This window comes from Sorex fumeus, unplaced genomic scaffold (genome assembly GCF_029834395.1).
Source record: "Sorex fumeus unplaced genomic scaffold, SorFum_2.1 ptg000067l, whole genome shotgun sequence".
Classification (NCBI taxonomy): Eukaryota; Metazoa; Chordata; class Mammalia; order Eulipotyphla; family Soricidae; genus Sorex; species Sorex fumeus.
The window spans coordinates 3160328-3173784 of record NW_026606124.1 but is presented as its reverse complement, the minus strand read 5'-3'; the positions used below and the strand labels follow the sequence as shown (position 1 = coordinate 3173784).

At 57.6% G+C, this 13457-nt stretch overlaps 1 protein-coding gene across 1 annotated transcript in view; it reads left to right on the top strand.

Moving 5' to 3' along the window:
* Positions 1-2172: 2172 nt before the first annotated feature.
* The window catches only part of CCDC33 (coiled-coil domain containing 33), a 94191-nt gene continuing 82906 nt past the window's right edge, over positions 2173-13457 (top strand). The window contains exons 1-2 of the mRNA XM_056128733.1: positions 2173-2482; positions 3659-4003. Coding sequence (XP_055984708.1) covers positions 2173-2482; positions 3659-4003 — 655 coding nt within the window. The remainder of the gene's footprint in view (positions 2483-3658; positions 4004-13457) is intronic.

The window sequence follows — 13457 nt, the reverse complement described above, 5'->3', positions numbered from 1 at the left end:
CTACATAGGGCTGGGGAGAGCCTCAAATGACTGGAGTACATGTTTTGCTTTTGGGAACTCCAAATTCTATTACCAGCACCGCAGGGCCCCCCAAGAACTGCTGGGTATTGCCTGAGTATTGCCAGGTGTAGCCGATGTGCCTACTGCATGCATTGGGATTCGGAGCTGGGCTGGCCAGTCCCATCTCCAGGCAGACCCTCTCCTTCCTGAAAAGGAAGCATTCCAGTCACAGTGAGTTCTGAACTCTACTGCGGGAGTCTTAGTGCCCAGAAATGTGCACTGTAAATGCTGGAGCCATAACACAGCAGGTAAGGTGTTTGCCTTGCACACAGCCAACCTGGATTCAATCCCTGGCATCCCATAGGGTCCCCCAGCACCATCAGGAATAATTACTGAATGCAGAGCCAGGAGTAATGCCCTGAGCATTGCCAGGTATGACCCAAAAAGCAAAAAGCAAAAAAAAAAAAAAAATGTGTGCACTGACTCAGAACCCGGGTAGCTTCAGGGGACAGAAGCACCTATTAGACTGCATTTAAATCCCTAAGCCAGTCCCAATGCATGATTAGTAGAGAAAATATTAGGGTCTCGAGGTTCCAGTCTCAGCTCTGCTTCTTGCTGATCGTATGATGTGAGGTTCTCCAGCCTCAGTGTATGCCTCATCCATGTGGGACATGATAGATCTCCCAGACCCTGTGCTGGCCGATACCCAGGAGCAGCTCAAGGAAGAGTGTCGCCCTTGCTGCTGGCATGGGCTAGTGACTGCAGTCATGACAATGCAGGAAGAGGGCACGCTCTGCCCAGGGAGGCTGGTGGTGAGGGTGATGGTTGAAAGGGGCGGAGGAGACTGCGGGAATAGTCACTTCGGTGCAGGTGGTAATGGTGGTAATAGAGATGGCGGTGGTGATAATAAGGTAGAGATGGTGAAGGTGATTGTGGTGATGGAAATGACGATGATGGAGATAATCCTAGAGACAGTGATGGTGATGTTAGTGGTGGTGACGGTCAAAGGTGGAGGTGATGGTGGTAGTGATGGGTGAGTCAGTGGGAGGGACAGCGGTGGTAGTGACCATGATGAGAATGGTGGATATGGGTGATGGCAGAAGAGATAAGAGAGATGCTGATGATTTAGAGAGAACTTTTGGTTAAGATTCTTATTAAGGGGCTGGAGCAATAGTACAGTGGGAAGGGTGTTTGCTTTGCACACGGCCGACTGGAGTTTGATTCCCAGCATCCCTAAGCACCGCTGGGAGTAATTCCTGAGTGCAAAGTCAGGAGTAACCCCTGTGTATTGCCGGTGTAACCCAAAAGGCCAAAAAAAGAAAAAGAAAAAAGATTCTTATCAAGAGGGTTGGAGCAATAGCACAGTGGGGAGAGCACTTGTCTTGCATGCAGCCCACTCAGGTCTAATTCCTGGCATCCCATATGGTCACCCAAGCCCCACCAGTAGTGATTCCTGAGCACAGAGCCATCAGTAAGCCCTGAGCACTGCTGGGTGTGACCCCCAAACCAAACAAAAAGTCTTACTAAGGAGAATCTCCCATTGAGTATCAGCGTGGAAGAGGGCTCCAGCCTGCTCCCACCGTGCCATCAGGGCCTGGGCTCTGCACATGCAGCTGTGCCCTATATTGTAATTTTTTCTTAAGAAGACAAACTGGTTCTGTAAGCAGGAGCTGAGGCCATGATCCCAGAAACGGCCACTGGGCCCCCCCCAGAAATAAGTCCATCGAGAGAGGCTTTTACAGTCCTGACCACTCACATCCTATCTTCCACTCAGAGCTCCTCACCCCTGCAAAACTGCACCCCAATTTTCCCCAGAGCTCAATTTTTTAGTGCACACTGTCACTGAGTTCTCTCTAATTGCCATATAACTTTACCTACTTCCTGCCCCTCCCCAGCGCTCCCGGAGCTCAGGAGTCTTTGTTGGGGCCACTGCCGCATGTCCAATGCCTGAGACAGCACTTGGCAGCCAGCAGCTTCTCACTCGCGGCTTGTAGAGGGAACAAGGTCCGGCGGGAGGGAACCATGGCTGCCTTTGTTACCTGGTTTCTCCTCAAACAAACAGAGACGGGTGGGGTGCGGCCCTGAGCACCCAGCATGTAGGCCTTACAATGAACCCCAGATGGGGACGAGGGGCAGGAGGGGACAGTGCTTAGCTGTGGGGTTGTGTCTGCCATGGCATCTGGAGGGCCGGAAGCCTGGGTGCCTGCCCCCCTGCTGAGCCAGAGTCTGCGGACCGAGGAGAAGACCCTAGACCTGGAGTTCGAGGTACTGAGCGTGGGGTTCAACGAAGAAGGCAGCTATGCCCTGCGCCTGTCAGCTGAGAACCCCCTGCAGGCCGGCTCTGGAGCTGGGGTGCTGCTGCAGGTGAATGATGAGGACCCCCGCCTTGCCTGCTCCGCTGTCACAGAGGTCATTGAGCAGCGGGACCCGGGCCAGAGCCTTCCCCTCACCAGGAGCAAGTTTGTCTTTACTTTGCCCAAAGGTAGGACGGAAGGGAGGGAGGGGATGGGGGATGAAGGGGTGCTGGACCCCCTTTCAGCATCCTCAGAGAGTTCCCAGAGCCAGGGAGGGAAGGGCCAGTCCCGCCCGTGTGGCCTTGGGTAATGGTGGCTTTCCATGAGCCTGTAGCTCACTGGTGAGTGCTGGGCAGGGAGGACATGAAGGGATGCGTGGCAGTGTGTGAGCACTAAACAAAGAGCATGTCTGGCACCAGTCCCAGCAGTGGGGGCCACATGGAGTAATATTTGGCTACATCCCTACACACCTCTGGACTGTAGGTATGGACACCGGATAGAGACCTGCAACCCTGCCTCCAGGTCAAGTGGTTGGAGAGACAGGAATCCCAAAGAGAGAACAGCTAAGAGATGCATAAAAAAGCAGATCTCAGGGAGATTGTGAGACCATCCAGGGAGGCTTCCTGGAGGAGGGGAAATGTGAAAAATTGGGGAAACCAAGTCCCAGGCCTTCAGGTGACCAGAGATCTGGCAGGTGGAACCTACCCTCAGGGGTAGGTGTAGGGTGGGGGTGGGAGGTAGGAACTCATTTGCTGCTAAGATCCTTATCATTAAGGGGGACAGTGGCAGGTCCTGGGGTGGGTGCCCGGGAGTCCAACACCAGGGAAAACTAGCCAAGCCAGACTTTATTTTTTTCCCTAAAATTTTTATTAGTGAAACATCATGAGGTACAGTTGTGGACTTACAAATTTTTGTGCTTGGGTTTCAGTTATACAATGATCGAGCCCCCATCCCTCCACCAGTGCCCATTCTCCACCACCACCAGTCCCAGTATCCCTCCCGCCCCCATCCCCCCATCTCACCCTACCTCTGTGGCAGGGCATTCCCCTTTGTTATCTCTCTCCTTTTGGGTGCTGTGGTTTGCAAGAGACATTGCGTGGCAATCTTGTTCGGTCTATAGTCTACTCTCATCACGCATCTCCCATCCTGAGAGGATCCTCCCAACACCCTTTATTTGGTGCTCCCTTCTCTATCTGAGCTGCCTTTCCCCCTAGCGTGTGTGCAAGCCAGACTTTAAAGGCCTGGCAAACTTTCGTGCAGTCTTTCTTCCCTGCCTGTGCTCTTCATCCCTAGGGGTGGGGGTCATGCCAGGTGGGGATACCCAGGACCCTCTGCCTGAGCCCTTCTCTCTGACCTCCCCCCAGGCTTCTGCAAGAACGACGGGCAGCACGACGCGCAGCTGCGGGTGGAGGCGCTGCGGCTGGACTCCGCGGGCCGTGCCCGGAGGGTGGGCGAGGGCATCTTCCCCATCTACCCGCGCCCAAACCAGCCACGCATGAACCCGCGCGCGCGCCGGCACGAGGACCTTTACCGCTACCGGGGCAGCCTAGCCCTGCTGCGGCCCAGCGAAGCCCCCACGGCGCGCCACTGCGGCGGCCTGGCCTACCGCGTGGCCTTCCACGAACACCGGGCCCCTCCGCCACCCAGCAGCCCTCCTGGCGGCGCCCACTGCGCAGAACCGGGGGCGCCGCTTCCCGCGTCACAGGTGGGTGCTCCCTGGAGGAGGGGGTGTGGCGCGCCCCATCACTGCTCCCCCAATTAGCACACCTGGTGCCTCTGGGCAGCCTGTCCACCCCCTCAGCCCTCACAGAGCCCTGTAGCCCTTCCCCAGGACCCCCTCCTCACCTCCCTGTTCCGTTCTGGAGCCCAATGGGTCAGGGAGGTCCCATTTGAAAGGGGCAGACAGTGAATAGAGCGATGACCTCTCGGAGCAGGGACATCCCAGGCTCCTGTGAGTGTCCCCTGAGTCCCTTGAGTTCCTGACACTGAGTCTCCTCCGTCTTTACCAGGTTCGGAGGGAGACTTGGCGGCATGATAGTCCAGAAGATTCTTGGCGTCCACCATCTGATCCGGCCAACTGCCACTCAGGCCAGGAGGGGGTTAGCCCTGAAAAGGGTCCCAGGAGTACCCAGGCCCAGGTGAGGAGTCAGGTGCTCAGCTGCGCTATAAGAGGGGCTCCCAAGCGGCTCCCAGCCAGGAAATGAGGTGGGGGGTGGGGGGCGTCACCAGGGGAAGCAGGTGCAGAGGTAGCCCATGTGGCTGGTAGGGAAATCGGCTCCTCCCCAGCTTTCCTGGGACCTTCTCGGGGTCCAGAGACAGGTCAGGCCTGGTGCAGGTGCCTCCTGCCTGACCCCAGTAGGCACCAGAAGGGCTCTGTGAGCTTCTAGAAGTCCCACGGCAAAGTGGGGAGGGTGTACCGGTGTGATCTGGGACCTGGGGAAGGCCTGACAGGAGAGATGCTGCCACTAATCGGGTTCATCGATCCCCTCACTCAGTCACTCTCATGTTAAAGCACCGGCCTGGGCCGGACCCCGCTCAGGCGGCTGAGACTGAGGACCGGTGATTCTGGTTCTGGGTTTCGGGGGCTGTGCCAGGAGAAGGGGGGCAGGAGCCCAGGGCTTGGCCCGCAGTTGGGGAGGGAATCAGGAGTGCAGAGGAGCACTTAGACTCTGGGGTGCTAGGCCTGGCCTGGGGCTGCAGGATGCAATCTGGGTGGGCTACCTGACTAGGGCTGGGAGGGGGCCAGTGAGGGGGGACATGGGAGGAATGGGGAGACAATAGCGAAGGCAGGTTGTCTGACTCAGGATGGAGTGGGGATGTCTGCTAGAAACTGGGGTGTAGAGCATGTTTCTAGGAGAACAGGAAGGACAAACAACCCCCCCCCCGCCCCCAGGGGACTCCCCCATCCTGCTCAGGTCTCAGCCTCCACTTGGGCCCACCAGCTAATCCATGTCTACTTCTGTCCCCTCGGAGAGCTTATGACCGGGGTGGATGCCTGGTTCCTCCAGGATCCTCTGCTCGCACTTTGCAAGCTCCCTGTCCACTGAGCAGGGGATCGGCCCCCAGGCCCAGTGTCTGTGACACAGGACCAAGCTCACCAGAGGCCCTGGGGAGAAACCATCCCTGCTTCCAGGGTGCACTCGCGGCGGGGCTGGGGGGCAGCGGGTGCACCCGCCCCCAGGACAGGGCTTTGCAGATGGCGGCTCCGAGCAACTGTGAGGGGGAGGGCCAGCTGCAGGCCGGCTCCAGAAGGCGCACTGCCCTCAGCAGCTCTGATTTCAGTTATTTAATGCCATCGTCCCTGCCATCCCCCCTCTTAAAGTGTCAGATGTCTGCTTCGAACAAGACAAGAAAATGGCTTTCAAGGGAGAGGAAAATCGCTTCCCTCGTGGGGGGTTAGCAATCACAATCCTGACAGCAGGGCGGGGCTGGGGGGGTTGTGCCTGGTGAGGGGCCACCGGGGCGGGAGGGGCGGTGGCTCCTAGACCAGAGGAAGACGGGCGCCCCCTGCTGCTGGCATGTGGAAGCAGCAAGGCCTCAGCCTGTGGCCTGATGGGAGGTGGGGGCGGGGGTCGGGTTGGGGGGGGAGTGGGCCCCGGGCCTGGAACCAGGGTCCCTCCCTTCTTTGCAATGGCAGTCCAGAAGGGACTCAACCCAACTAGGAACAGGAGCCTAGAGGCAGGGCAGGCGTGAGGGCTCTTGGGTGGAGAGAATAAAAGGGGGTGAGAATGGAGATGGAGAGGAAAGAATCATATTCTTAGGTGCAGCCTGACTGCGCCAATATTCACTTCAGGCCAGGAGTGGGTTTGAAGCTGGGGAAGCAAAGGGAGAGACGGAGGCCGCCTCCCCCAGGAAGCTTCCCTGCATTGCTCGTCCCTTCCAAACACATTTCATCCAGGCAGTCCTGTGGACTCATAAGCTGTTCCCCACCTCATGTGTCATTGTCCAGCTGATGATGGTCCTAGGATGACAGATGTGGGGGAAGGGGATGGGAGGAATGGAGTGATGAAGAGGAAGCTGAACTGGGCTGGGCCGGAACCGGAATCATAGCGTTTCTCTGTCCCTCCACCCTCCAGCCTGATCCTGGAGCATGACCCGGACTTAGACCCACTCCTGCTCCAAGCTGGAGTTTGCTCCTCCTCACGGGGTGGGGAGGGGCTGTGGGTGGGGCTAAGTCCTTCAATGGCACCTAGGGGACACGTGCCTCCAAGCCACACCCAGTGCCTCAGGCAGTGGGGTTCAGCCTGCCTGTCTGACAGTGGCCTGAGCTTGTTCCCAACCTGGCAAGCAGTAGGAGGAGGGTCGCGGAGGGTGGGGAACCCTGCCGGAGAGGACTGAGCCCGGGGGACCCACCTGCTGTACCGGGTACTTACAGTCAGCCGGCCTCCTCCTGTCCCTGACCTGTGTCCCCAGCCTGCTGCCTGTCACCCAGCCCGGGTCAGGGGGAGAGTGGTGGCTGGTGGGTTGCAGAGGGGACCTGGGCTCCCCAAATGGGGAGGGAAACAGACCACCAGAGCCCAGCTTTCAGCTGGGGGTCTCCACTCAGCTCCTCTAAGGCTGATGGAAGTCTCTGGAGGCTGGGGGCGGGGTGGAGTTCCGGGACTCGGGGCACACCTCTCAACGCAAAACCTCCGCGGGACAGCCCAGCCCGGGATGACATTTCCAGGGGGGTGAGCGTGACCTTAACCATCTTCCCGGCTTCTTCACTCAGCAGACCCCGAGTTTCCTCCCCAAGGGGAGGAGCAGGAATGAGGGGGAGGGGCGCGCCCTTCTTTTACCTCTCCCACACAATCGCAGTTTTGTTTCCAGAAATGATTCTGTTCCCCCAGGAGCCTTTTAAACGACGACGCTTTCAAGGGTCTTTTTTTTTTCTTTCCATTTAAAACACCTTTTTTTTTTTTTTGCCCTGGAGGGGGAAAAGGGAAAGGAAAAGCTAATAAAGCAATCCCCAAACACTGAGCACTTGGCTCTCAGCCTGTGGCTTCTGATAGTGGCTCCGGCCCACGGGGCTGGGGCTTTCGCTGAGAAGCAGAGGCGAAAAGGGCAGGGACCTCAGGGACTTTACGTGTCACCTCTGCCTCAGTCCCCCGTCCGGAAACCGGGGTCTCTTCACGCCCTCCCTTTGTTCCTCCCTCGCCCCATCTCCCTTTCTACCTCCCCTCCCCATCCCCCACGGGCTCTCAGATTCCAGCCTCCCGACTCCCCAGGGCAGCTCCGGGCCCGAGCCCAGGCACCCCCAGCCCCCGGCCCCAGGCGCCTTCTGCCTCTGGGCCAGAACACTCGGCTCCCCTCGCTCCTCCCCTCTTTGCTCTGCTTTTAAATTCATTACGTCTTTTATTGCTCGCCATTGCAGACGCTGTTTCTATTGCCCTGGAGACCGGAGTGGTTCAAGCGGGAAAGACTCACAATGTGGTTTTCATTAACTTTACTGCCCATTCCATCTCCGCCTGGGCTGGGGAGTGGGTCTGCCTGGGGGAACCGGGTCCATGGGGCCCTGACGGCTCCCCTTCTGCTGCGCTTCTCACTTCCCCCCCCCCAGCCTCCACTGACCCATTTCACAGGTGGGGCACCTGAGACTCCAGGAGTGTGTTCCTGCAGCTCTGCTGGGGCAGGGAGACAGGGTTAGAGCAGACTGCGAGCTCCGAGCTCCGTAGCCACAGGCCATGGGCTGATCCCCCAGCCCAGACCCAGCTCGGGGCCCTCCTGCCGCCCCCTCCCTCCTCCCGCTCCTTGTACACAGGGCAGGAGCGCGGCCATTCCGCTCTTCCTGGCAAATGAGGCAGTTTTATAGGCTTTAGAAAAACACTCCAATTGTTCCCTCAATTACCCAGAGCAGATTGAATATATTAATCTCTCTCTTAACTGGAGGGGGAGACTCACACTGCCTGCCCCGCCCCCCAGCGACCAGCACCACTACATACATGTGCTGAGACGCCCCACCTCTGTGCCCCAGCACCTACTCCCCACCGCTGCCCCCCAACCCTCGCTCCCCATCACTGTCCCCAGCCCTGGGGGCCTAGTAGGTCAGCCAGAGTCCAGGTAGCATGTTCTTCAAAGCCGTCCCCACAGGTGTGCATGTGAACACAAAGGCATGCACACACTCACGTATCACACACAGACACACACTTATACATGCACACGCATACCACACACACACACGCACCACTCACAAGCACACACACACACATGCACAAACACGCTCACACATAAATACTCACATATCACACACACAAGCACGCACTCCTTCACACATACACAGGCACAGACTCACACAAGCACACTCACAAGCACACGCTCACACATGCACACTCACAAGCACACGCTCACACATGCACACTCACACAGGCACACGCTCACACATGCACACTCACAAGCACACGCTCACACATGCACACTCACAAGCACACGCTCACACATGCACACTCACACAGGCACACTCTCACACATGCACACTCACAAGCACACGCTCACACAAGCACACTCACAAGCACACGCTCACACATGCACACTCACACAGGCACACTCTCACACATGCACACTCACAAGCACACGCTCACACATGCACACAGGCACGAACACACTCTCACACATGCACACACATGCACAAGCGCTTGCTCACACACGCACACATCACACCCATCAGCATACGTTCTCCCAAGCACGCACACGTGCACCCAGGCTGGCGGCCGGCGCTCATCCCCATCAGTGCTCATTGATTTTCTGCTCGGCCCGGCGCGGGTCGCGGGAGGCGGCTGCGGGAATCACGCGCGCGGGCGGGGGAGGGACGCGGGCGCGCGGCTCTGCCGTCTGCTCGGTGACAACTGCCTGCAGCTTAAACACGCGGTGCCGCAGGCAGCTGAGCCCCTTAAAAGCTACCTGAGGTTTCCCTTTGTAGCTCGTTTTTCCTTTATTTCAGGGGAACAAAGGCGCTGTCAAGGCGTTTCCAGAGGGTGCCCGGGCGAGCGGGAGCGGGGCGGGGGATCGGGGCTCCTCGGAGAGGCGGGGCTGCCCCAAGGAGGGGCCCCGGGATACAGCCAGTGCTCGGAAGAGTGATGGGTGCTAGAGCAGAGGGCATCAAGGATGAGACCCCAGATATGAATCGCTGCCAGGGCCTGCATCTGTTTCTCTGTGCAAGCCTGTCCCTTTACCCCGCCTGCCTCATCTCCAAGTGCTCGGATTTGCCTTGCAGTCCTGTCGGGATCAGCACCTAGAGCCCAGCCAGCTGGCATTCCACAGAGGTTACAGGTTCTGCCAGTTTGTGGCGACAGGCCGGTGCATGGGGTCAGGCCCCCTGAGTTAGGCAGGCCCTTGCTGTGCTTAGTAGCTGGGTGGACCCGGGTTAGGTTCCACAGCTTTCCTGTAGCCTCCGTCCTTGCAGCTGTCTAACGGGGCTGGCCCTGCCTGAGCTGGGAAAGGGAACAAAGCTCCCGTGTCCTCGTTTGATCCACAGCACAGGTGCTAGTTAGGAGTTGGGATGTTTCTGCTGGCCCAGGCAGGTGGACCTGGGCCTCAACATTAGGAAAATACAGCCAGGGGGCTAGAGAGAGAGGACAGTGGGGAAGGCATTTGCCTTGCATGAGGCTCGCCTGGATTCGATACCCTGTATGATCCCTTGGGCTCTGCTAAGAGGCTCCTTGAGTGCAGAGCCAGGTATAAGCCCTGAGCACTGCCAGGTATGCCCCAGGAGTGGAGAGGAGGGGAGGGGAGGGGAGGGGAGGGGAGGGGAGGGGAGGGGAGGGGAGGGGAGGGGAGGGGAAGGGAGGAGAGAGGAGTCAAGAAGAAAGGAGAGGAGGGGAGGAGAGGGGAGGGAAAGGAAGAGGAAGGGAGAGGAGGGAAGAGGAGGGAAGAGGAGGGAAGAGGAGGGAAGAGGAGGGAAGAAGAGAGACAAACCCAGGAGAGGGCCATCTGGAGCACAGGACGGAATGTCCTGGCAGGGAAGCTGACCCAGCCCAGGGCTCTAGCGTGGGACAAGGCTGCAGGAGCAGAGTATAGCACAGCAGGCCAGATGGCCCTGCCACCAACCCAGGACTGTCACTAACACACCCTCCTGGGTGGGCGGTGCATGTGTGTGCTGTCGGTGTGTGCACGTGTGCCTGCTGGTATTGAGGGTCACAGAGCAGGGGCTGCCCACCTCCTGGGCCCAGCCCCAGCGAGAGCTGCCACTCCAGAGGCTCTCTCTCCTCTCCCAGCTCATCTTCACAGTGAAGGAGGAGGGAGGAGGCCGGAAGGGCCTTGCCCTGGAAACCCATGTGCCCCCCACAGACACTCCTGTGCTCAGCCACCCTCATGGACACACGCAGCCACGCCTGTGTGGGCCCACACAGACCCACATTCAAGCCCAATAAAGAGATCAGACCAAGCAGCCCGGAAACACACATAGAGCATCACACTGACCCACACTCCTTCAGCAGTCCCCGGCTTCACCTTGATACAGACCCCAAGAATAGTCCCTAGTAAGAGGTGGAAGGCCTTGGGATCTGACAGGTTGTGTCATGGGGTGGGATGGATACCCATTGGAACTGTTTTAAGAAAATCGAGGGTCTGGGAGAGAGCTCAAGGGGCTAGGGACTTTGTGTGCATGAGGGGGCCTGAGCTAGACCCTTAGCACCATACAGTCTCCCAGGAACCACCAGAAACCACCCCTGAGCACAGAGCAGGGAGCAGCCCCTGAGCATTCCTGAATGTGGCACCCCCAATAGCAACAATCAAAGAAGTCCTGCACAGTGGGTGGGTGGTAGGGGCAGCTTAGACAGCAGACTGACAGTCCCCCACTCTGGCTCTCATTAAGACCTGGCCATGAGGGTCACTGAGAAACTTCAGGCTGGGTTCCAAATTGTTCTGCAGAATTCTGAGTATCAAGAATAAGCGAGAACAGCAAGGACCCCCGTTCCTGGAAGAGATGGAAGATGAGTGTGGATTGGAAACTATTTTCTCCATCTCTGATGGCCCACTCTGGAGTTCAGCAGTCTCTCCTCTCTTGGTCCAGATGGTCATTCATTCACCCATCCACCTGTCTATCCACACGCCCCACCATCCATCTATCCACCCACTCCTCTATACATCATCCATCTACTCACCCAACCTTCCATCGATCATCCATCCACCCATATATCCACCCATCACCCTCCATCCATAATCAACCCATGCACCCATCCATTATCTAGCCATTCATCCTTCCATCTACCCATCCATCCATCCACCTATCATCAGTCCATCCATTTACCCATCCATCCATCCACCCACCCATCCATCTATCCACTCATCTATCCACATACCACCCCTCTATCCCATCCATAATCAACACACCCACCCATCCATCCATCATCAACCCACCCATCCATTATCTATCTATTCATCCATCCATCTACTCACTCATCCATCCACCCATCATCAATTCATCCATCCACCCATCCATCCATCTATCCATCTATCCATCCACCCACCCATCCATCCATCGTCCACTATCTATCCATCATTCATCCATCATCCATCCATCCATCCACTCGTCCATTCATTCATCCACCCACCCATCCACCCATTCTGTTCATCAACTTGTCTATCCATCCATCTGCTCCCCCTCAGTAAACAGACAGATGTATTCCCAGCCCATGGGGAGACTCGAGGCTGTGTAGACAGGAAGGAAGGAACACTGAAGGACAACGCGATGTCTTTCCAAGCTGTTAGGGCTTGAGGAAAAAGTGACTGGCCTGGGCCGGCTGGGACTCCAGGCCGAAGCTTGCTACAGGAAAAACAGTTTTGGTTGGGGTGGGGGCGGAGAAATAGGGGAGGGAGGATGGAGTTCTCAGGGTGATGCCATGGCCGTCCTTGGATGCTGGAAGAGAAGCAGCTGGGCTGGTCCTGTGGGGGTGGGGGAGAGGCCCGAGTTCAGCAGTCAGGAATGGAGGAAATCCCTGCTCTGCTGCCTTCCAGCTCCAGGACTTACCTGTTGTCCCTCTTCAAGCTATAAAAAATTGGCAAGGGCGGGGGAAGGACCCATGGACCCTGCAGGGCTATTGCATTGACTGGGGTAGACGGGGAGAATGTTGTACATGCACACAGAATGTATTTGATGGATCATGCGGCTCGGTTTCCTCTAAGCACATGGAGGTTCCAGAGTTAAAGGGCAAAGGGCGGAGGGGCATGGGAGGAGGTGGGGGAAGAGGTGGTCGCGCCTGCGAGTGGGGGAGGCCATGGCACTGAGGCCCAGTGGGGCTCACGTGGGGGTGGGGGCAGGCCTGCATATTATTTTAATCCACCTCTGAAAACATAATTGCTTTCTGTCGGCAGGCGATCGGAGGCGCCTCCCCGCCCGAAGTTGCTCCCAGGTTCCTCTCCTGCAGGAGACAGGCCGCCGGCCCCGCGCCACGCTGCATTAATACGCTGCAAATGTGATTTCATGGCCTCAAATGAGATTAGGGCCGGGGGCTCTGCTCTCTGCAGAGGCGGGCAGGAGGGGACTGAGTGGGGAATCTCAAAGGGACAGGGGGAACTGAGGGTCCCAGGCCCCCACAGGCCTGCAGAAGCAGTGTCTGGGAATAGCAGCCCCTGGAGGCTACGGGCTCCGCCCAGGGGCAGGGATAGGGCAGAACTGGGGGCCCTGGATGGGAAGGGGGATGTTCCCAACCTTCTCCCACAGCCCCAGACTCCCTACAAGGAGCCAGAGGGGCTGTGGGGAAAGACAGATGTAGGCTCTGCAACTGAACAGTCTGGTCCAAAGTTTGGGTTTTTTTCTAGGGCTGAAGCAATGGTACAGTGAATAAGGCACTTGTCTTGCATGCATCTAACCTAGGTTCCATCCTCAGTATCCCAAATGGTCCCCTCGAGCCCCACCAGGAGTGATCCCTGGGCACAGAGCCAGGAATAAGCCCTGAGTGAGCACAGCTGGGTGTGACCCAAAACCAAAAAAAAAATTTTATTAAATTAAAGTAGAATAATAAAGCGTGGCTCTTTCTGTAAGAATCAGACACAGTTTCTGACGTCATCCCTGACACAGGAATGGCAGAGAAGACCCCAGGCAGACAGAGTACATGGCCCCTCCAAGTTATGGTTCCCCTTCCTTTTCCTGTTGTGGTGGTCTGGGCTTGTGGGGTGGCTGTGCTCTCACACGCTCTCGCTCTCTGGAGTTCTTGGGGGCGGGGAGGCTAGACCCTCTTTAGCCGCAGT